The sequence below is a fragment of the Danio rerio genome, chromosome 20 (assembly GCF_049306965.1).
Source record: "Danio rerio strain Tuebingen ecotype United States chromosome 20, GRCz12tu, whole genome shotgun sequence".
In the NCBI taxonomy this organism is placed as follows: Eukaryota; Metazoa; Chordata; class Actinopteri; order Cypriniformes; family Danionidae; genus Danio; species Danio rerio.
The window spans coordinates 30,196,967-30,223,228 of record NC_133195.1 but is presented as its reverse complement, the minus strand read 5'-3'; the positions used below and the strand labels follow the sequence as shown (position 1 = coordinate 30,223,228).

General features: G+C 34.4%; 1 protein-coding gene across 3 annotated transcripts in view; it reads right to left on the bottom strand.

Annotated features, from left to right (window-relative positions):
* Positions 1-26,262, bottom strand: part of kif26aa (kinesin family member 26Aa) — a 125,821-nt gene that overhangs the window by 57,861 nt on the left and 41,698 nt on the right. For all 3 annotated transcript variants that reach the window (XM_068215647.2, XM_009304053.5, XM_073933318.1), the window contains 2 exons: positions 17,086-17,529; positions 3,553-3,716 (listed from right to left, as the gene is read on the bottom strand). In XM_068215647.2, the coding sequence (XP_068071748.1) occupies positions 3,553-3,716; positions 17,086-17,529 (608 nt within the window). The remainder of the gene's footprint in view (positions 1-3,552; positions 3,717-17,085; positions 17,530-26,262) is intronic.

Sequence of the window (26,262 nt, the reverse complement as noted above, 5' to 3'; positions counted from 1 at the left end):
ATAAAATAAAATAAGATACGATCAAACAAAATAAATGAATGAAAAATAAAATAAAATGAATTAATTAATTGAAAATAAAATAAATGAATGGAAAAAATTAAAATAAAAGTAAACAAATTAAATGAATGAAAACAAAACAAAATAATAACACATTTAAAACCAAATAAAATAAAATAAAATAAATAGACTTGCGCCTATACAAAAAAAAAAAAAAAAACATGCACATGTTAAAAATATCTTCAGTCTATAAATACATCTAAAGTGTACAAATAAAAAATATATATAAATTTAATCCAGGCCCATAAATTCAACTTTTTGAAATAAATTCAAATACATTTAAAACAGGTTCCATTACAATTCTGTGATTTTGCATCATACTGTATATCCCCCCACATAAATCTCAAAATCCTGGAGGCACTGCTTATTTTTCGACCACTGAGTTCACAACAAGACAGATGTGCCTTTTTGCTGACAGCGCATACTAATTCACTAGATTCAGGTCAACTCAAATGGAGAAAGATTAGCGATAATTCCTAATGATGCACACAGAAGCACAGGTCATACAGTGATCAGTGTCGAAAATCAATGGCATGACTAAGCCGCTGCATTTTTATGACTTTTTTAAGGGAATGTAATGGCCGAGGCAAATGTCTGTCTGTCAGTCATTTACAGGAGGTGCAGAGCGAGAGAAGAGAAAGCCTGCTGTCAATAGGCTAATTGTATGCAGCATCACACAGCAATTAGTGTCTCGCACTTCTAAGCATCTCATTCTATTCCCAGACATTCGGCTGTGAACACAAAATCCTCCCTCTTTTTATTAGGAAAGACAGTGTCGCTTGTTCTTTTGTCTTTTTTGTTGACCAGAATAATGAAAACAAATAGAGAGATTGAATTCTTCTGTGTCATTTTTTTATTGTAGTCTGCACCTGAAATGACGTCTTTTGGGGGGGTTATAATGAAGTTTTCAGCAAAATGAGCAGGCATCCAAGAGTCTGCTAAGCCTGCTATTAAACAAAGGTTGTGCGTATAAATCATATTTAAAAATTGAAATGTAAAGGGGTAGTTCACCCAAAAATGAAAATTTACTCTCTCTTGAGAAGTTGCAAACCTTTATGAGTTTCTTTCCTTTGTTGAACAAAGGAAGAAATTTTGAAGAAAGCTGAACCCCTTAAACATTGACATTCATAGAAGGAAAAACAACAACTATGGAAGTCGATGGTTACAGGTTTTAAGCGTTCTTCATAATATATGTTTTTTTGTGTTTAACAGGGTTATGATCGCCAGCAATCAAGCACATGCAGATCACTAGAAAACTACAATTTGGCCAATGAACCGAACTACAACCCCAATCATGCACCTCACACAGTTCCTGATTTCTCCTGATAACACACACTTACAGACACACCCAAGAAAACAATTTTGTCTAACAGACATCTAAACGTAGAAAGCTTGGCTAAAACAAGGCTAAACTTGGGCTGTTAGTGAAAATCTAACAGACATCAAAACTACACTAGTCGTCAAATAGACGGATTAGACAGACTTTAAATGTGTAGTCAATCATTTCTGTTTATTTGATGACTGGTCTAGTTTTGGCCTTGTCTTAGACGATATTAAAATCTTTTAAAAACAAAAAATGCTTGCTGAGACAGCAGAAGCCAGGGTTTCTGCAAGTTTCTTCAAGTCAGATTTAAGACTTTATAAGACCCTTTTAAGACTATAATGAATGAGATTTTAGACTTATACAGGGCTAAACACTAAGGATGTTTTGTAATTGCCTGGTCGGATCAATGCAACAAGAAAATACCAAATGTAGTCATTTATTAACCACATATTTTAATGTGTCAAAATAAAAAATCTGTAGTTAAATACACTTTTCAACATAATGTTGTTTTTTAATGACAAGTTTAGCATTGTTAAAAGTAATTATGAAGAAAGCTATACAAATAATTAGAAATATATATATTTGTTTGCTTTTGGTCCAAATGAACTGAGTTTAACTCCTATACAACCTAACGCGTTTCTTTAATGAAACCTTAAGTTTCATGCCTATTTCCAATTATTATGTCTACACTTTCTTCTGTAAATAGTTTGTGTGTAAAGGGCAGATTATGCAAAGGGATATATTGCTGTTATTATAATGAGGAATTGTGTATCATGAGGAAGTGTATTTTCTTCTCCTGATTAGGGAATTTAATTTATAAATTTGCTGTTATGAAATTAAAATCTCTATGCAATAAAAAACCTTAACTATATATATATATATATAAAGGTGATTGGATGGGTGTCGGCCCGATTGGGTAACATTACTTCAACAACTTTTAAAATAAGACTTTTTAAAATGATTTAGGACCTCTTACAACATATTATTTCAGTGAATTTAAGACTTTTTAAGGCGTAAAATAGTTTTTGAAATGTAAGACATTTAGCACCCCGCGGACAGCCTGTGAAGCTTATCATTCAATTATTACCTGGACTTTATATACAGCTCTCATTCTCACACTCATTGCTGAGTCTTGTTGTTGTTTACATGTAACATTACAAAGCGTTCTCCTTTTTTAGTTTTTCTGTGTTTAACCCTTGCCTTGTTTCCTTGCTTACGTTGTTTGCCTGTGACCTCGACTATGTTTCTTGATTATCCTTATGCTCCTGTTTGTACCTGTAACCATTGTCTGCTCCCGTTGTCAATAGCATCCTTTACATTACACACAGAAGAAACTAATAAAGGTTTAAAACAAGTGAAAAGAAAAAAAAAAAACTATTCTCCGGTGAAATGTCCCTTTAAATGTCTCAGTTCAACATAAGCAATTTTTACTTTTAAAAAATAGAATATAAAATAAAACATGTAATATTGGTTTGCATGAATATACCAGTGGTGGTGTATGTCATTGAGTACTAAGTATTTTATATTAATATTTTGAATGATTTTTGATATTTTTGTTTTTTAGTTACAGTTTTAGTGTTGCTTAGTTTTGTAAATAAATAAACTAATTAATTAATTAATTCTTCAACTTTAAAAAGTTAGATTCCAAATAGTTAGTAAATCAACCTAATTTGATATATAGTTTATTTGGCAAAATAAACATCTTCCAAATATTCCACTTTAGAGAAATCACTGAAACACATATTCTCATTCTCAAACTAACATTCTCTAAACCTAGTAATGACCTCTAAATGTTACACTACACCTTCAAACCCCAACAACAAATTTAGCAAACACTTTGTCTGCTACATTGCGATAAACCATTCTCCTTGCAGACACATGGCCAGTCCAGTTCTGAGGCCTCTGCCATTTAGATTTCGCACTCTCTTTCTCTCTCTCTCTTTTTCTGACTGCTAAGCCTGAGCATTGATCGGTGACATTTCAGCACATTAGACTGATCCAGCCTCACCATCACTGCAGTCTCAATGGGCTCTGAGAAAGCATTGGCATGACGGGACTGCCAGAGGCAATGGAGGATTCTAGGTACTGAGGGACTCCGACACTGAGCTCGATTAGCTAAACTGATGGCTGCTGCTGTGAAAAACACATCCCTAGCAGGCTTTTGGACTCACCTGAGGAAGAAGGAGGCTGCTGAGCTAGTTTGGGCTGCGGGTGGGACAGCCGGCTGGTCATAATGTGCTGTTTTTTGGCTTGACGGAGAAACCAGAGGTACAGCGGTGGTCTGAATGGACCTAGTGGATACAGGTGTCAAACTATCCTTGTCTCCGGTAGGACTCTGTAGAGAAATAAAATAATGTTAGAATGATAAAACAAGCTTTAACACAAACTATTAAACACAAAAGAATATATATCGTAAAATGATGGAAATCAGTGCCCACTAAGGTCCACAGTAGCAAAACCAATGGAAAAACTGAAATGGAACAAGTCAAGGGTGACAAAGGGTGATGAATTTTTTTGGGTGAACTATCCTATTTTTTAAAAGGCTAATTAACAGTAAATTAACATTGTGTGAGGTGAGTTATGTGATGTATATAGGAACTCAACAATAGAAATTAGAACAGAAGATCTTTGACCGAACCCTAGGGAACCCAATGGGACCTGACGAATTCTGGTTTAATTTCAATAATTTTAGACAAGGTAGGGCCATCTGCAAAAATCCATCCCTGCAAAGGTGAAACAAATGATGATGGAAAAGTCAAAAAGAGCAAATTTTGTGGAGAGGGAAAATGTACAGCAAGCTGACAGGGTAAATGAGAGGTCACTCGCTACATTAAAAACGTCATGGAAAATGAAATGGATGTTCTCATCTGGTGGAAGATGAACAAACAATCCTACCCAAAACTTGCATGCATAATGTAGACAGTATATAGGCTAATGTTGGCATTATTCTTTCAATATTCAGCGTCACCGTTGCCTTAAGGCCGGATTGTGAAGAAAAATTGTGAGACAAATCCCACAGAGCCTTTATCTTAATTTCATTATTGCCAAATATTCGTCATTATTTAGAATTTATTTTAATTTAATTTGTTAGGAAAGACTTATAAACGCTGTCAAAGACTTAGGAAAGCTGTCAATCAAAATGTACTTGTCAGGCTCAGGCCGAATTCTGTCGGGCTCCGGCCCTATTGGCCTAACTTTTATGGCCCGAATACAGTTCTAATAGAAACTAGCCACCAGGTCCAGTTCCCTGACAACTAATTCCTCTAAACAATCTACCTGGTTTTAATTGCTAACTATATACTCTACTGTATGTGTTTTTATCTCAATGTGTCTTTTGTTTTGGTTGTCAGTGTTTTGTATGGCATGTGCTGTTGTAACGGTATGTCCATTTGTGTTGAATTATACTTGCTCTGACATTGTTGCTAATTTGGTTAACCCTGAATGGCTCATATAATGTGAACATCAATGGTTCTAGAAACTATGAAAATGTTCATCCAGTGTAAAAGTCTCTTTTCACTGCCATTACAAATCTGGAAAGAGACAGGTCTTCATTATGTTCTTCTGAAAAAAAGAAAGGCATATACATCCAGAATCAATCATGTTTTAATTAATGGGTGAATTATTCCTTTAAGCATAATTGCTCTGGTCAATCATTTTAATCCTCCGAAGCTTCTTCCATTTCCAATATTGTGGTGTACATTCTTAAATACCAATCGTTTAACAAACATTTGTTCCAATTTGATCAAATAAATTATTTAGAAATTTTTTATTTGCAAAAAATTATTTGTAGATGTTTTAAATACATCCTAAATAGTTCCAAAATCAAGCAAACATTCATTCATTCATTCATTCATTCATTCATTTACTTTTCGGCTTAATCCCTTAATCAGGGATCGCCACAGTGGATGTGCTTTCAGCTGCAACCTATCACTGGGAAACACCCATACTCTCTCATTTACACTCATACACGGACAACTTAGCTTACCCAATTTACCTATAGCACATGCATTTGGACTTGTAGAAACCGGAGCTCCCGAAGCAAACCCATGCGAACACGGAGAGAACATGCAAACTCCACACAGAAATGCCAACTGGCCTAGCAGGGGCTCAAACCAGCGACCTTCTTACTGTGAGGTGACAGTGCTACTCACTGCGCCACTTGATTGTATTGTGATACATGCTATTACTCCAAAAGTGTGATGAAACTGTATTTTCAATACAAAAAAATACACAAAAAAGACTTATAATCCTATCAGCACTCTGTTGATTAAGTGTGGCATTACTCTAGTATATACAGGATAAAGAATGCCGCCGTGACATGATTGTGTCTGGAGGAGAGCAGTTTGCAGAAGAGTGTGTCGTATTTGGCTAAAAGGATTACAAACACATTCCATAATATCAACAGCACAGCCTGCTGTAAAATAATGAAATCCTTTGGGATACTTTGCAAACACGGGTGTCAAATAGACAAAGTCTACTCGAGCAGAAGTGATGCAAAAGCAGCCAAGCAGCCCGTAGACCAAACAAGAGGCCATTGCTCTAATAAATATAGTGAAGTCATTTTGTCTGTATAACTGTTATATAGTAAAACCTATCATCCTCACTCTATGGGTATCTGTTTTTTATATGAATGCAATGGTTAATCAGAGGGAAACCAATTTTCCAATGCTGAAAAAAAACCTCTAAGCCAGTCTAAGCAACACTAATACTAGGAACTGTCTTGAGAAGTTTGATAAGTAGATTCAGATCAGATGCACCTGCTGTCTCTTGTGTAGGACCAGAGATTAAGGCTGTTTCTCAATATGCATTCTTCAGCGATCTTGCATCCTTGTGTTCTAGTGTAACATCACCATCAACCATCAAAGTTCAGTTCTAAAACTCAAGACAGCAAGAACTAAGGACATGTGAAAGTTCCCGGATGTGTTTTTGATATCAAGGATGCCTGGATGGCATACAGACTTGAGTGCAAAACTTGCTCGAGAAGTCCTTGAAGTCATTGCGGCTGAATAAAAGAGGTGGGAAGCACAGCATTTTATATAGATTTATTACAAAAGTTCTGAGATATAACTTATTTATCTTAGGAGTTTTCCTAAATGAGATGGTGAAAGTAAGCATTAACATGAAAATCATAATAAAGGCATAAAGGCATGGGTGTTTATTTGCTGAAATTCCTATTAAAATAAGTTTTATTTATATTCTGCAACATATATTTGTAAGGTTTTTTGCATGTTATTTATTTATTGTGAAAAGGGTAAAAACAATACATAATTGTATGAATGCTGTAATGTTTAAATAAATTTGCGGTCAGGAAGAAACGCAGCATCTCATTTCTCACAGGAAGCGTTTTGTGTTCTCGCAGTTTTTTAAGTTTTTTCGAGGTAGCCTAGCAAGACTACTCTCTACGAGAACGCAAGTCCATTCTCTGCATTCTTGGAATTGAGAAACAGCCTGAGTTTCCCATTCACGCATTGAAAAATTTATCTTTTTTTAATGGTACAGGGACCAAATAGAAATTTCCAAACTCTGTCATTTTTAAGGTAACTTCATTCATCAATAACTTTTAAAGCCTTTAAACGTTATGTTACTACAAAAATAAAAAATCTGAAGTATACTATTAAAGGGTGCCATATATTAAAAAACTCGATATAACTAGGCATGGCTGAATAATAAATTAATTAATGAGTCAAGTACATTGAACTCACATATGAGCCTCAAACACCATTGTTTAATTATTCTCATGCAAATCCTGTATAAAATCCTAGGCCAGTTGGAAATCAAACACTAACTCAACAATGCCAGGGAATTTTTAAACCAATTATAAAAATTTTAAAGACAGTCTTATATAAATAAATATATAAATAAAATGTGATGCACGGGACTGCAGTCTTTCAAAGTTTATGAAGTAATGTATAAAACTGTTGTCAAAAAAACTGCAGAAATAGTTTTCTGCAATACATAAAAACTCTGTGTTAAACAACCACAAAATGTAGTCTCAAAACTCATTAATTTTCCTTCGGCTTAGTGCCTTATTTATCAGGGGAAGCCACAGCGAAATGAACTGCCAACTATTCCAGCATTTGTTTTACTCAGCGGATGCCCTTCTGGTCGCAATCTATTGCTGAGAATCACCCATACACTCTCGCACTCATACATTACGGCCAATTTAGTTTAGCCAATTCTCCTATAGCGCATGTCTTTGGACTGTGGGGGAAACCTGAGTACCCGGAGGAAACATATGCAAACAGAAATACCAACTTGTTCAGCTGGGACTGGAACCAGCAACTTTCTTGCTGTAAGGTGACAGTCTAACCACTGAGCCACAGTGCCACCTAAAAACTTTTTAAAAGCAATAATAATAATATAGAATTCAATCAAATATCATAATAAAATTATTTCGAGTTCAACATTATTACAAAAAAAGATTAATTACGAACAAAAATATGCTAGTTAAAGCTAAATTCCAAGACTTGCTAAATTAAAGCCAGTACAACAAAAACATCTCACACATTCATAATGAACCCACATGCTTCTAAATACTTATTCATGTGTTATTTCACAGGCACCAAGTAAACCATGACTGTTCCTGGTGTCCCCTCAAGCCAAAAATAGATGCATGATGATGCCACTATATACCTTGCGCTGGTGTGGCAACAAGCTCAACAATCTCAAAATAACTTAATCTCCACATCCATTCATGATGCACAATTTAATTAGGCTTTTCCTCCTAAATGCAGAGAGAACAAGCAGTACATGACAGCACACACATGTACTTACACACATACATTGATAAAGGGTGGAAGAATAGAGGAAATGGGAAGGCATGAGTAGGTACAACAGAATCTGGGAAAACTGGAGTAACTGTGATCTGCTGACAGCTTGATGTAGAGATAACGAGCACGGAAAAAAAAATCTCTGGGTCTTCAGTTCCTCTGAGACCCATCTCAAACACCCACCAAGGCTGTGTGCTAATCTGCCTTCCTTCACTCCAGCCGTAATTACAGACTCACGTCAGAATCCACAATTAGAGCCCAGGAGGAGGACGCCGGAAGAGGGATGCTTCCAGATCCGAACGGACAGGCAATGCTTATTTAAACTAATTATACTGCATAAAAAATAGGTGTTTGTGTAAATTAAGAATAAAAAATGAAGTTTGCGTGGAGTCGGAGTGATATTCATTTACATAATTACACTACCGTTCAAAAGTTGGAGACGTTATGATTTTTATGGAGTTTGTAATTTGCAGTATGAAGGAATTTTATCTGTTCTGCAAGAACACAGATGCATAATTCAGTACTGATAGCAACAATGAATGTTTCTTGAGAAGTAAATCAGCATATTAGAATGATTTCTAAAGTAGCAGGTGACAATGGTGTAATGATGCTGAAAATTCAGCTTTACCTTCGCATAAATAAATGACAAAGTATACAATGTATTGGAAAGCTGTCCAAAAGGTTCAAATTATTCAAATTTACAATAACATTTATTAATTTGATCTAAGGGTGACGCAGTGGCACAGTAGGTAGTGCTGTCGTCTCACAGCAAGAAGGTCACTGGGTCACTGGTTCGAACCTCGGCTCAGTTGGAGTTTCTGTCTGGAGTTTGCATGTTCTCCCTGTGCTCGCATGGGTTTCCTCCGAGTGCTCCCGTTTCCCCCACAGTCCAAAGACATGCAGAACAGGTGAAAAGGATAGGCTAAAATTGTCTGTAATGTATGAGTGTGAATGAGCGTGTATGGATGTTTTCCAGAAATGGGTTGCAGCTGGAAGGGCATCCGCTGTTTAACATAAACATATGCTGGATAAGTTGGTGGCTCATTCGGCTGTGGTGACCGCGGATTAATAAAGGGACTAAGAAAATGAATAAATGAATAATAATAATAATAATGATAATAATAATAATAATGGAAAGAAAGAAAGAAAGAAAGAAAGAAAGAAAGAAAGAAAGAAAGAAAGAAAGAAAGAAAGTCAATAAATAAATGTACCTCTGCATTTAACTTCTTACAATAACACATTTAACAAAGGTAGACACATTGAAGTTTTTCTTTAAAATCTTTCTTAGTGTTCAACAGAAGAAAGAAACAAAAAAAAGTTGGAACCACTCGAGTGTCAATAAATAATGAGTAAATGTTCATTTTCGGGTAAACTATCCCTTTAAATCTGCCAACTAACTAACAGACATCTGATTATTTTAAAGGACTACAAGACAATGTTGATATAGACTGATCACATAATACACACTCTTTTCAAAAACGTGAACATTAAAATATTGTCTCCATCAGATTGTGTCTAGGTCACCAAAATTTCTAAATTGTCACATAGTACACAGCCAAAAGAATCAAGCTGAAAACCGATCAATCGTAAATGCTAGTTAATATCTAATTGAATAACAGTCAACAGTATGTAAAAATAATCAAAATAAAATAACTCTTCATACATACATTTTCAGTATTTTACAGTAAACTTTGAACATGTCAGCTAATGGAGAGAAAAGAGAGACTCATCCATCAAACAAATCTGCATTTTGTACAACAGCCATGACAATCAATTTAAGTTTATCAAATTAAGGTAAAATGCCTAATGACCTTCCCCTGTAGTCAACATTTCAATACAGAGCTTTGCATTTCATTATGCAGCACTGCTCTTGCTCTCTCACTTTCACACACACACACACACACACACGCACACACACACACACACACACACACACACACACACACACACACACACACACACACACACACACACACACACACACACACACACACACACAGGCTCAGACACATGAGTGTGTTAGATCGGCACAGCTGTGTTCCAATAAAACCCAGCAGCAGATGGAGCTCAGCGACAGTGAAGGGGTCACATTGGACTTTAACTTTGACATTTATAGAGCATTCTCGAATGCACAAGTGCTGACAATTGAGAGCGGCACCTCTGAAACCTCCATTAATCACTAAAATACATTCAATATTGTCAGACGGCAGCAAAAAAACACTAATAAACTATTAGGTAAACACCACTTCAAGTCAAACCCAACCAAATGGCATTTCTATTAATGGGATAGTTCACACAAAGTTGAAAATGTTCCCATTATTTACTCAATCTCAAGTGATTCGAAAACCTACAATTTTCTTATTTCTGTTGAACACAAAAGAAGATATTTTTAAGAATGTTAGAAAGCTTTAACTATAGACTTATGTAGTATAAAAAATACAATTGAAGTCAATAGTTACAGGTTGAAATCTTTCATTAAATATATTTTAGTTTAACAGAAGAACAAGACTTAAATGCAATCGGAATAAGAGAAAGGTGAGTGTAAATGGTGAGAGAATTTTTTGGGGTTAAGCATCCTTTTTAAAAAAGCAGCAATGAGCATCTCTTCACTTCAAAATAGCGCAGGAAAAACAAATGAAATTGTTAAATCCGGTGTACATTTTTCGCAGAGGAGGCCCTTAACGTCCTTCACAGGATGAAGCAGTGCCAGGCTGAAGCGGGCAGCATGTGCAGTCTAGCAGACAAGCGTCCCAGATGGACGTCAGGTGCCATTTCTTCACCCCAGGTGAGACTGCAGTCCCATCTGTTGACAATTTGCACTTTTGGCTCCCTGCACACATTGAAATGAAGCCTGTGCTGGACTCCTGAAGGCCTTAAAAGGGCCCGGCTGCCAGAGGAGGCCCATTAGTGGGCTGCGGGTGGCACTTAGGCCTGAGGACAAGCTGATGAGACCCGTCCTACACTATTCAAACACCCAGGATGAGTGCCTGAAGCCGCCTCCGAGCTAATATTAATGCACTATGGATGAAAGACGTGACTTTCTATCTCTGCCTCCTGACGCAGCTATGCTATTTTACGGAAGGTGTACTGAAAATACTAAACATGCACCTTTGTGAATAAAAAAGGACAAAATACTTAGTCAGAGATGGTTCTATTGAAATTCATGGCACAATGTCTTTGTCTTGAAGGCTGGAAATGTTCTCTTGGGGAGCAGCAGCCTTGTGTTTCTGTGCGGTTTGGATGTGCTGTGACTTTCAAGGTCTAATTGCTTTTCATACCCTGCGAGACGAGGGGAAGACAGCATCCATTGTGCTCTTTTGACACGGGGCCAGTCGGCCTTTCTTTGCCATGATATTCTGTGGTATGCAGAGGTGTTACAGGAGAACTTGCAAACACAGACTTGTTTTCACTGAAGTGACTCATTCTAGCAAACATGATGGCACAAAGTCTATCTGGATGGTAAAAACTGTGTGTTACACTCATAATGCACTAAAATATTATATAAACAGTTTAAGCAACCTTTTATATAAAGGACTTTTGGCTTGAGGGTCTATATTAAAAAGGGTCTGGATATTAAATGTGAAAGGCTTCAGAGAGTTTGAGAGTTGTTCAACTTTGCATGTAACCATAACTTGCATGTAAAGATGTACTGTATGCTCACTAGCTACTATAGAACTGTATGCTACACAACACTACAACAGACAACACACTTAACACAACTTAAAATGTGAAAATTATGAAATAATAGCAATGATTATATACAATGAAATAAAACAAATCTTATAACAAAATCAGACAAAAATAAAAATAGTATTTTGAAAAGAAATAAAAAAGAAAAAATTTAAAATAATCAGCTTAAAAAACTATTAAAACACAATATAAAATATAAAATAAGACATCATGTTTATAATAAATAAAATATAATTATAATAGTACACTAAAAAATAAAATATATTCTTAAAAATAAATCAAATGAAAATAAAATGTAAAATTTTAAATTAAAGTAAAATAGCTTTTTACAATTCAGTATAATTTGTTACATTATAATGTACCCATTTAACTCTTATACAGTTGAAGTCAATATTGTTACCCCCCCCCCCTCTTTTATTTATTTATTTATTATTAATAATACATATTTTTTATTATTATTTTTTACTAATATTTCCCAAAATGGTGTTTAACACAGCAAGGAAATTTCACAGTATGTCTGATAATATTTTTTTCTTCTGGAGAAAGTCTTGTTTTATTTCAGCTAGAATAAGAGCAGTTTTTAAATTTTTTAAAATCATTTTAATGTCAAAATGATTAGCCCCTTTAAAGTTAATTTTTCCCCCCAAAAGTCAACAGAACAAACCATCGTAATACTATAACTTGCCTAATTATCCTAAACTGCCTAGTTAACCTAATTAACCTAGCTAAGTTAAGTGTCACTTTAAGTCACTTTATAGAAGTGTCTTGTATCTAGTATATCTAGTAAAATATTATTTACTGTCATTGCAAAGATAACAGAAATCAGTTGTTAGATGTGGTGAAAAAATCTTTTCTCTGTTGGCGGACATTTTTTGTTATTTCTGCGGAGAATTTTGTAAAATCTGTGGATCTTTGCGGAATGATTTGGTATTGTTTAGTAAACAAACAGAGTCTTTCATATAATATATCAACTAAAAGACTTTACAAACTGTATGGTAAATCCATCATATGAACTTTTTAATATTACTACTATTATATCACAATAATATGAAATTCATTTGAAAATAGAATAAATATAAATTTACACACCAACCACAAGTAAATACATAGACTCAATGATGGGCTAAAAATCTGCGGAAATCTGTAGATTTCTGTGTGCGCAGATTCCTTGTGGGCTTACAGTACATATGAGCACAGGTGTCAAACAAATTCCAAGAAATAACATTCAGAAAAAAGTAGGCTATCTATTGATAAAACGAATGAACACATTCTATACATGCCATGCTGACAAAGTCACTCCCTCCAATCAATACTTGATGACTTAAAAGGCACATTTCCAAGGAAACCCTGACATTCTTAACAGTGACAAATAGAAAGCACTTCTGCATCCCTTAAACATATCTGTTAGTCTCCATCTGTTCTAAAGTGCATAAAACTAGGGCTAACTCACATTCTCAAAGCTTAGTTTTTTTTTTAATATATATATATAAATATCTTATTCATATCTCTATAAGCACCGGTCATGATAAATGGCTCATCTGTAACAATGGGGTCACAGCGAGCCCTCCAAATGCCCATCAAATAGTTTTCCATATCAAGATGACTTAATGCTCAATCTCCTGACGGGAAGGTCAAGTAGAACTGAGAAGGCCAATACGAGACAAGCAGCAGCTAATCTGCCTGATAATAATGCCTGAATAAAGTCACAAAGCATTTCCTCTTACATTAAAAAGTGACATTTCATATTAAAATATCAAGTTGCACTTTCATAAGGATTTAATAATATTTTTATTTTTTTTCTGTTTATGGATGACATTTTGTCATTTTTCCTCTTCTAGCATGCAAAAATCAATTAAGATGTCAACGATAACCTTGAACCAACTCACAGCCGTCTCATGTTGAAAAACACCTTCATGTTTTCCATTATATTTGATTAAGTCACCTTAAGCCATCATCAGATTGAAACAGATGTTATCAAAAAGATGGCATCTTACTGTCTCTGGAGTCCCCATCTTTAGTCTGATCTTCGGCCCTGAACTGGACATGAGCTCCATAATGGCATTAATATAGTCGAATAAACCCGGTGATGAGGGACTTATGAAAGCTCATAAATAAGTCTGCTCAAGGTAAACCCATAAACCAAATCACTAGGTCATAATCACATAGAGTTGTACATATGCAATGCACAAACTATGCGGCCCAAAAGGACCTCTGAGGAAACAGCCTTCATCGCGGCCTTGGTGTAAAAATAGATGTAAGCAGCAAAAAGATGATCTTAGTCAACTCCCAGCAGTCACAGAAGATCATGGAAATGACTGAGGTATGGGAGAATGGGGACTTAAGTAGAATAATTTTTCATTAAAAAAAATCTATTTTCAAAAGATAATGTTTTAGACTAAATTTATTTTGGCTATCAATATCAGGTGGTATTTTGTACAAATGTTGAACAACTTCAGAATGATTTCACTGTAAACATAGACTGCATATTGTTACTTTTGAAATGAGACACAGGAGTGGGTCTAAAGTAACAGAAAATGTCTGCTATATTTATTGACTTGTTAGATCTTGTTTATTTTGAAGATATCTGACTATGACCTAGTTAATATGTTTACCACAAACGTATTTAATTTATCTTTACAAAAAATATTAAACTGAATTTTCATTTAAAATTTCAGTTCCAAATAAAAAATGTTTCAAAAATCACCCACCAATGCAAAAAATGTTATTATTTAGAATATTTTTTTATTATCTGCAATATGCATGAATTTGTTTCCTAATAAGGATTTGTGTATTAGAAATTTTCGTATTTTATTACTGCATTCTATTATTTTTTATTATTTATATTTATTGGCATTATTATTAGTTTTGGTGGATATCCCATTTAGGATGCATCTGCAATGTCCAGAGAGTTTGTATAAATGTTACCATTAATTTGGTTCCATTTGTGAGCTAATATAGTGTTAATGGTTTGGTACAATAGGCACATAATATCTGCTCTGTGTAATGCATTGCACCAACTGCGACTTGAAATTGAAATTACTATATTATTGGTCTATTGGTCTCATTCAGACATTGACCTGAACTTCTAACACTAGCACTTTCTAATGTATATACTATCTGAGCAGATTTTAAGTCAAAATGTTGTTCATCTATTTTCTGCATATATTAAAATCAATCTGAGGAGCAATGAAGTGCAGAGTCTGATTCAGTCTGTTGTGGAAAAGCAGATGCTGACAATTGTATGAGTGATAACTGGCAGAATATCTACATGCTATTAGAGTGTGAATAATGGGGATCTTAATAACCATCCACATCAATATGTATTATCATAGCCTACCCTTTAAACAACATGAACAGCTGAATTAGAATCCCAGCTAATAATAATAATAATAATAATAATAATAATAAGCATTAAATCATTGGATCAGTAGGATTTCTGAAAGATCATGTCAAAGCCTGGAAAATTCAGCTTTACCATTTTAAAAATACATTTCAATAGATCACATAAATAATATTTGAAAACAGAAAGCATGTAAATGTTATGTATTTATTCATTCATTTATTTATTTAGAAGCAGTATGATAAGCAAGAAAAAAGCAACAAACAATTTTAAGTAGTAGTCTAATGCAATAGTGCAATTCAGCAAATAAAGCAGGACTAGTGAGTCTACTGAATATTAATATTAAATTATTATTCAGCATAATTAATATTCATGAAGCCACACTGTTAATATTCAGAATCCAGAGGTCATTTATTTTAAAATAGTGTTTTCAAATTGTGCTTACCCTCCTGATCACAAAAATGTTAAAAGATATGGGGGAAAATGAATAAGGGCAGAATACAAAAAAAAAGTTTAGATATGTTTTAGATATAGGGTAATGTGTCAATTTATCTATTAATTAACACATTCATATGTTTTATTTACATCAGATTTAGTACTGCTGAATAAATGTGTTGTTCATTGAAACAATGTTATCTAATCAATGAACAAATACATTAATGTATGTGTATCCATTAACTAATGAGGCTGTTAAAGTAAAGAGGTGCATTAGAACAGTGTTTCTCAACTATGTTCATGGAGGACCACCAACACATGTTTTGGATGTCTCCCTTGTCTGTCACACCCATTACAGATCTTTCAATCTGTGCTAATGAGCTGATGATCTGAATCAGGTGTGTTTGGTAAAGGAGACATAGGAGACATGCAGAGTTGGTGATCCTCCAGGAACGTGATTGATAAAAACCCTGCATTTGAACATGAGCAAGTTGAGATTAACCAAGATAATGTAGTGCTTACAGAGCAAGTTGAGATTAACCAAGATAATGTAGTGCTTACAGAGCAAGTTGAGATTAACCAAGATAATGTAGTGCTTAGCAGATGTTAATAATCCTTTTGCATTATTTATCTCTATGCATTAACTAATGCATTAACTAACATTAACTTGTTAGTGTTGAAAAGTGTTACCAGGTTTAGAGATTAGTTTAGGACGGACGGTTGGACGGATGGATGGATGGATGAATGGACTGGGACAGATGGATGGATTGAATTGGGATGGATGAATGAATGGGGTTGAATGGAGGAAAGGATGGATGGATGGATGGATGGATGGATGGATGGGGACAAATAGATGGACGGATTGGGTTGGATGGATGGATTGGGATGGATGGATGGATAGGATTGGGATGGATACATAGATTGGGATGTTGTATGGATGGATGGATCGATCGACCAATGGGATTGAATGGATGGATTAAGATGGAAGGATGGATTGGACTGGGATGGATGAAAGAATCGGGTTGGATTGGGACAGATGGATGGATTGGGATGATGGATGGATGAATGGATGGATGGATGGATGGATGGATGGATGGATGGATGGATGGATGGATGGATAGATGGATGGATGGATGGATGGATTGATGGATTGGTACGGATGGATGGATTGGATTGGGGTGGATGGATAGGGTGAAGGATGGATGGATGGATGGATAAATGAATTGGCATGTGAAATGGATGGACGGGAATATAGAATAGAGCATTTTAGTAACCGGATAAAATAAAAAAATAAAGGTTTATAGACTAATTTTGAAAAAGATTAAATTTAAGACTCAGTCAACAGCGGTCAAGGCAGAAGCAATCAAAATAAAAAAATAAATACCAATAACATTTACACCCAGCTGAACACTTATTTACACAACAGAACAAAAAAAAAATGAATGAATAAATATAAAATTCATTCTTACCACTGAGTGTTCTGGGACGGTTGTGACACGCCACACTCCCTCCAAATAATGCTGTGCGTGTAGAGGTAGAGGTGTGACAGTGGCCAGACAGGAGCGTTTGCCACCTACTTTGACCGCTCCATCTTGATTCTCCGGGCCACATGGTCGCCTGCTGAGGCTTTGACTGCCAACGGCTGGAGGACATAGCGTGGGCCAGTCCCAGGATGGATAGGGTGATATGGAGCTGTGAGAGGCCACGCGTGGAGGCAGAAGGCCAGTGAGGGGTCCAGGCTGCAGGTCAGGCATGTTGTCGAATGGCAGCCCGAGGGCCGAGTGCAGTGCCAGGCACCTCAGGTGGTAAAGCGACGTCCCACACACTTCACAGCTGCTCTGGGCACTGCAGACCCGCCGAGGCCATTCCTGAGACTGGAGCTCGTCGAGGAGAAACGCTGCAAAACTCGGGTCCTGAAATAAAAGGCAGAAAGTTCAATGAAACAAGAAAATATATATACAGTTGAAGAATTATTAGCCCCCACCCTGTTTATTCACATTCTTGTTTGATGGAGAGATTTTTTCAACACATTTCTAAACATAATAGTTTTAATAACTCATCTCTAATAACTGATTTATTTTATCTTTGCCATGATGACAGTAAATAATATTTGATTAGATATTTTTCAAGACACTTATATACAGCTTAGTGACATTTAAAGGCTTAACTAGGTTAATTAGGTTAACTAAGCAGGTTAGGGTAATTAGGTACGTTATTGTATAATGATGGTTTGTTCTGTAGAATATCGAGAAAAAAAATTCTCAAAGGGGCTAATAACTTTGTTCTTAAAATGGTGGTTAAAAAATTAAAAACTGCTTTTATTCTAACCGAAATAAAACAAATAAGACTTTCTTCTTCAGAAGAAAATATTATCAGAAAAATGTAAAAATGTAAAAAATCTGTAAAAATTTCCTTGCTCTGTTAAACATCATTTGGGAAATATTTAAAAAAGAAAAGAAAATTCGAAGGGTGGCTAATAATTCTGACTTTAACTGTATATATTATACGCATTTTTGCTTTACTGTGATTTGTTATTTTTACAATTTTAATATTACTAAATGATTCCTATTATGATAGAACATATGGATGTGTGTTTTTCCATAGCTAACCTTTGACCCACGTATTAAATGTGCCTTCTGTCTTACACTCTTGGTCAGTCATATGTAGTTGGTCATATGCGTACTGAATCATGTGATGGTATTTTGGTTTTTAAGAAAGTAAAAAAGAGAACAATGACAAAACTGTTAAGTGCCAAGAAAAACATCATATGACACAAGAACTGTAAGTATTCTTACATGATGTACAGTACATACTGAATGCATCTGATTGTTAAATATCCACTAGAAAGAGGGATTTTCCACACACACACAATAAAAAAAGTTGTGGTTTTGAGAGATTTGGCAGACTCGAGAAGAATCCAGATAATGTGTCCTTTATTGCTCCAGTAATAAGTTTGTGGCATAGCCAGAAACTCTCTTTTTTGAATACTGAAAGCATTTTGCCATGACAGCAGTTATTAACATAAGTTATCGACATAAGCTATTTTTCCAGTTAAGATTTTGTTTTAACAAAAATTACAAAAAAAAATCTAGAATTTTCTGATTTCAACATTGCCACTTTTCCGGTTCCAGCCCACAATAAGATATATTTAGACGAAAATAAGGTAAACATTTGCTCCTTGTAAAAAACATTCAAATCAAAGCTCTCTCTCTCTCTCTTTCTTTATGCAACATTTTGTGTTGATGTAATCCAGTCTGATTTCAAATGTACATCAAACATACAGTCAGTGAAACACCACTTCCCAAAATCCAATCTAGCCAAAGAGCAGAAAAAGAAATGTGTCTGCTATAACACCAGAGATGGACAATTTAATCTTAATTTAAGTCAGGATTACCGCAGGAGAGACTGAAAACAACAAATACTATTGAACTGTTGAAGGCTAAGTTATTAGCCCTCCTGTGAAATCTTTTGTATTTTTTTAATATTTCCCAAGTGATGTTAAACAAAACATGGAATTTTTCCTATAAATACAACATTTCCTATTATATTTTTCTTTTGGAAAATGTATCATTTCTTTTATTGTTTGGCTGTAGTAGACAATAATTAGCAAATGATGAAGTGATAGGAACAACAATACAGTATATTAACCATTTTAAGATTATTTTCCAATTGATTTGCCTAATTATCCTAACTTACCTTATTAGCCTAACTAACTTAAGCCTTTAAATTTTATTTTAAACGGAATACTAGTATCTTGCAAAATAACGAGTAAAATATTATTGTCATCATGGCAAAACAAAAGAAAATAGTTATTAAAGATTAGTAAATAAAACTACTGTTTTAAAAATTGTTGAATTAAAATTTCAAGAGCTAATAATTTTGTCTGAACTCTATGTTCAAACCAATGAAAATCTACATTTTATATTTATGTAGTTTGTTTACTAAGAAATAAATGTGAAAGTAGTGCTTTATTTTAACATGATTAAAAAGTAGATAAGCATGACAAACATGCATTTTTGATTTCTTATTATCTAACATTACAATAAATGTGACAAATTGAGCAGTCACAATCCATTCATGAAGCCAAAATCATATATTACAGAATTGTAGGTGTAATGTCCGAATTTGTTCACTTATTTTCCTTCTCTCTTTCTCTGATTTAGTCTACTCAATTGCAATACACTATGGTGAAGAAGTGAACTAGTGAGTGATTTTGGACACAGCTCTTGGTTCTGTTCATGGTGCATTCTGGTTAAATTAACAGACTGTAATTATATTTTCTAAGCTTGTGCGTAATTATTCTCCATTCACAAAGCAGAAGCTGGGCTTAGTTTGTACTTAATTCACTTGTCAATCAAGCACAACACAGTGTGATTTCATATACAATCCAGAGGCAGTGCACACACTGACATATAATTACAAGAATTTAACATGATATAAGCTATATACATAAAACGTTTCATGAAGTGATTCATGTTGAAAACCTGAAATGTTTCAACACTGAAATTGTGACAAAATTACTGTAAATAAAATTTTTATTTAAAAAAAGCTCACTCTCTGGGTTATTCTATTCTAACCTATTTTGGGGTAAAATATGCACAAAATTAACCACTGAAATATACTTACAGTAATTAACAGCAAATTCAGGAAAATATGGACCAACTCAAAGTTTGTTTAAAATAAGCCTGCATTATTTAGTGCATTTTAAATATTAACAAATGTTATAATATGATTACAATATATATTTAAATATATAGGATGAATAATTTAGACATTAAAGCAGTCCTACAACAAACATGTTATTATAGAACAGCCGTTTCAGTTCCGGCTGCATTTTTGGTTAAATGAACAGGCTGGTTATCATTTTTGAGGTTGTGCATAAATATTTTCTATTTACAAAGCAGAAGCTGGGATTCATTTGTAGTAGATTGGTCTGTCAATCACATGCAACCCAGTATGATTTTGATGCAGATGTGGTTCACTGGCATATAATCACCAGCATTTAACATGCTCTGAATTATGTAAATTTCATGTTTTATTAGGGGGGGGGGGGGTATTTTTATCTGTTATTCTTTACTCATACAATAATGATGTCTCTAAATATAGAATAGCAGCAAAATAAATATAAAGAGATGTTTAGTGAGAACATTTTTAAATAAAAAGCTAATTCAAAACATGAACAAATACTGTAATAGTATACAAATAATGTTAAAGAAATATTGGACAAATGAATAAGAAGCTAAAGCTAATTCACAACTGCTTAATATCAACTAGAAAAACCAGAGTTATTTTTTTAAATAATTATTTTTGTTTGTTTTCATATTCATTTAAAAGTTTTTGTCATTTATATTTACTTGCTTACTTATTTTTTTTATTATTGTTGTTGTTAAAATGTTTAAGTAAATAAATCAGTATTTCTTTAGCAGCAAGTAATACAGGTGTAGTAATATCAGTAGTACAGTAGATGTTGTTGATGTAGATGTAGTAGAAGTGATTGTAGTAGTAGTAGTAGTAGTCGCAGTAGACGTTGTTGTATTAGTTGTAGCAAACGCTATAGTAGTATCAGTAGTGGTAGTCGTTGTAGTAGTATCAGTATTAGTAGACACTTTAGTAGTAGTAGTCATGGTTGTGGCTGTAGTAGAAGCAGTAGTAGTTGTAATATAAGTAACTTTCTGTAGTAGTAGTTGGTGTAGCACTTGTGATTTATTATTATTGTTGTCAGTTATTACTGTTGTCCTTTCTCTCTTTTTACTCTCATATTTACTATCATACATTAATAAGCATTGTTGTTACTCCCTACCTCTGACTGGTTTCTTTCTATATGTTTTATCTATATCTGTGACACTTGCTTCTTTTATTGACTGTTATTGTTCCTAATGTATGTACTCTGACCTGTCCACCAAGTTACCTTTACATGCATACACACACTCACAAGCACACACTCACGCACATACCAGTACCTGACTATATTGTTGTTGTTTTTGTTTTGTTTTTGTTTCGTTGCTTTGTATTTGTTATTTGTTGATGTTTTCTTGTATTTGGATGATTTTTGCATTTTCTAATAAAAAAAAAAAAAAAAGTAATACAGTTGAAAGCAAAATTTGTTTTATTTTCAGTGGAATTTATATTATTCTTCAATTATTTCCCATGTGCTGTTAAATGGAGAAAAGATTTTCAACACAATTTTAATACAATTTTAGTTTTAATAACTGATTTATAATGAATGTTTTCTTTTGTCTATGCCATAGTGTAGTACATTGTCGTAGTACATAATGTTTTAGTAGTTATTTTGCAAGATACTAGTATTCAGCTTAAAGAGCAGTTTAAAGACTTAACTGCTTAATTAGACAGTCATTGTACAACAGTTGTTTGTTCTGTAGCTAAAGAGGTTTATAATATTGAGCGTTTAATTAAAAACTGTTTTATTGCAGCCAAACTAAAAAAAAAAAAACAGACTTTCTCCAGAAACCAGAAGAAAAAATATAATCGAAAATACTATGAAAATGTTCTTGCTTTGTTTAGCATAATTTGAACAAGAATTTAAATTTAGGAGGAAAATAAGATTGCTAATAATGCTAACAATGCTAATAACCTAATAAAATATGTTTGTAATAGATGTTCTTGGTTAATTTTTATTTTATTTGATCCAAAATACAAAACAATAAAAAAAAAAACATTTAGTATTAATTTTCACTTTTAGCTAACTAAAATAACCCTTTCTAAGCCCAAAATAAAATATATACAAAAATCAATATATATTTAGATGAAGATCTATAAATTAGGGTAAACTTTTGGTGAACTTGGCCAAATGAATGTCACTTCTAACAGCTGCTCCTTTTCAAAACCATAAAAATCAAAGCTCTCTCTACATGCAACATTGTAGCTTGATTTAAGGATTGTAATAAACTTATGCTGCCAGCACTCTCTAAGTTTATATTTTGCTGGAGTGAAGTGGAGGTCAGGGGACAAAAGCGCGACCCCAGCAAAACACTACAGCATAATTAAGTGCTTTTGTCCTGAACTGAAGGATTTCTACAACAGGTTCACACACTATGGGGGAAACCATATGACATTGGCATGCCAGATGCCTGCAATCTGCCTCAGCTTCAGTCAGCAACCTGTTAGAACTGAGACTTTACATTTATTCATTTAGGAGTCCTCTAAGTTTCTGAGAGGCTGGAAAACTGATCATATTTCAGAGTACAGAAAATCATACTAATACTACTAGCAAGGAATATGAAGCAGAATAGTTCAAATCTGATTCAAAGATGTTAAAATAAAGCAAGTAAATGTTATTAATAATTATTAAGAATGTTATTAATAATTTACTAAAATTTCATGCATATGCTTTATGAACCATCGCAGAATGAATTTTTTACTGAATAAAATAAGATAATATAATAAAATACATTAATTAAATTAAATACAATTAAATACAAATAGAAAATTAAATAAAAACAATTTAATTCAATTAAATACAATAAAATTAAATAACACTAAATTAAAGTAAATAAAATAAAAAAATTTAAATTAAATAATAAATAATAATTTTAAGTTAAACTAAATATTTTATGTTAATGCATTTTTTTTCAATTTTGACTTTTCTTTAAAAACTGGGTAAATATGTTTCTTTTTAAGTGATAAGTTGACTTTCCTTAAAAAAAGTGAGTTAACCTGTTGCCCTAAAATTAAAACAATACCTTTGAAATAGTAAATGAATTATTGTGCATTGTGCCACTATTATGGGTTTTTGAAAATTACCTATGCAGTGTGTAACACAGCTCTAAGTGAATAAAAACATCCAGCTGAGGTTTAAATCTGAAAGTGTGCTGTGTTTAAAACTATTGATTCTTTAACAAAATAGTTGACTCAGCGTTGAATAAATGAATCGAGTTGGGTTCAGATCTTTTGTTTGATCACATATGTAGTTCCAGTTCCGGTAAATTGTGAACGTGATTTCCCTTCACACATTAGCGGATCACGAGACTGATCATGACATGAAGATGAAGATCACTGACAGATGGAGATTCGGCTGAGGGGAATAAAGGGCTGAAGTTCATTTTCACAACAATACCACAATATAGCCAGCCTAGTCCTGCGTTTGTTCCTGTCATTTTTCTGATGATTGATACAATAACCTACTCTGCAACAAGGGATTTACGTTGTTTGCTATTGAAGGAGCAGCAGAGACTATGGGACTTTAGCCCCTTTCACACATACAGACCTTTCCGGAAAATTACCGGCAATTTTCCGGAAAGGTTGTATGTGTGAACAGGTCCTTTTTGAAAATACCGGTAAATTCGTTCTGGCTATTTTCCGGAAAGAGAAGTTGTAACATTACCGGCAATTTGCCGGAATGCTGCGCTGTGTGAACGCAGAAGGAAGATTTCCGGAATAAGCGTGTGCACGTCTAGAACGTGCTGACGTAAGACGTCTGCTTTAGCCAATCAGAACAGTCAGACGCATTTACGTCCGCGCGGTTTATGAGAATAAAAGCCTTTGAATATTTTCCCAGACACATTTAGCTGCTAGAAGTTAGTCAAATCACGTTTATATGTTCTTCTTAATGCCAACTGTGTAAATGATCATCGATGAGATGCTTATGATAAGCCGTTGTTTGTTTACCTTCAAGCTTTGCGTGTGCCCATGAAACAGCCTGTGAGCGCCTGCACACGCACATATTATGAACATCTCGACATGCGAAAGTGATCCTGCGAAAGTTGTTTACAATATTGATCATCCACAGAGTTTGTAATTTAGTCAAATGTTTACAAATACAAGCGCAGCCGTTTAAAGCTCATTTGTGGTGAATGATGTCAGAATTTACCGGTATTTTGGAATGGATGTGTGAATGCTCTTTTCCGGAAAAATTCCGTAACGTCCTCGCCTGTGTGAACAGCGCTTTTTTGAATATACCGGTAAAGTCGTTCCGTAAATTTTCCGGATATTTACCGGTATCACTGTGTGAAAGGGCCTTTTGTCAGACTTTGACAGGGACTTTGTCAGTAACTTTTGCAGTTCAAATGAACCAGTTTCTTCTTCCTCCAGATCATAACATGCAAGTGAATTTAAAATTGTTGCCTTATTTTGTGCAATTTGCAAAATGTGTTTAATTGTGTGTTATAAGTTGCAATGGCCCCGCACAGCTTGTAAACACATATCTATTTTAGATCAGTGCTTGCATCTCTCAGGTTAAATCTGTATGGGGCTGTTCACATATCGCATACAAAACTACATTACGTGACATGTGCTTCTTCCTTTACCGATTTAAATGCGTTTCTAAACTAGTGATCCTCTGCTGTTTGTTGCTATGGCCACCATTATCTGTTCCTCACACCCGCAGCACAGTCATGTTTCAGAATAGTTCAACTTTTGCCACTGTGTGGATTAATACTTGATGTGTTTTGTTGTTATAACTCGGGGTTAGGTTTAAGAGTATATGCTGATGTTTAACTGCATTGCTTTATTGCATTCCTGCATTGGACCCTCACATACTTTCTGCTACTTCGTACTTTAGCCGTGGTGGGCATTTCTCGTCTTTTGCTGAACACAGTCGACCAATCACAACACACTGGGTCATCGGTCCAATCAGCGCAGATTAGCTTCGCGCTAAGGAGTGGTTTGGGAACAAATTAATTTCTGAACGATTCATATGGGAGTCGCTGGTATAATTAGGTTAAAATAAATGCATATTATAAGACAATTAAAGTGTTTTTTTTTTTTTTTGATCATGCACACATATCAGCATGTTGTTGGAGACCCCCAAAACTAAAATATGACCTTTTTATGCAAAATAGGGGCTATTTAAGTGCTGTGGGCCTAAAGACAACTTATTGCTTTTAGGCAACACCATAAAATAACAATATATAATGACATAAATTAAATTAAATATGCATAAAAATTCCATCATTAAGAGTGCAGCAAATTAATAAATAAAACTATTCTTTCACCAAGTAATATTATTAGTTCATAGCAACACTTATTTAATAAAAACATCAAAAAAAAAAAAAACTCAAATTAATGAAAAAAAAAATCCGTGGTGTGTATTTGAAATCATTAAATCTAATCAGAATTCAGAGTCAGAGACACACTTATTTAAATAGGTCATTGTACCTTCTGTTAAAAGTCTGCATAGAAACATGAATAGTCTAGTCAGGCTTTTGGAGCCGTTCAGCCAGCATGTGTTCTTAGAAGCCTTTATGTATGTACATTTAAACACTGCGAATCGTAAAAATGCTAAATGACAGCTGCAGAATGCAAAATAACCAGATGACACTAACGCAAGCGTGCAAACATGGCGTGTGTTCATCTGTCCACCCACCCAACAGACACTTGTTAAGTGCTCGTCACACACCACGACACTATTGAAGAGGACCCTTTCTTTGTGCAGAGATTTAAAGGCAGGCTTCTGTCTGTGACTCTGGTGTCTTCCTCTACAAACACACTGAGGTTATTCACGAGTCAGTGGCTTCTTATGAGCCTGTGCCCTCTAAGTTTCACCCCACATGTGCATTCTAATAGAAGGGACAGAGGGGTGATGGTGAGCAGGCACACTTTGGGATTTTAGAACAACAGGGTTACATTTTTACATCCACCGACAGCGCACTCTTAAAAATAAAGGTTCATCGTGAAACAATTGAAGAGTT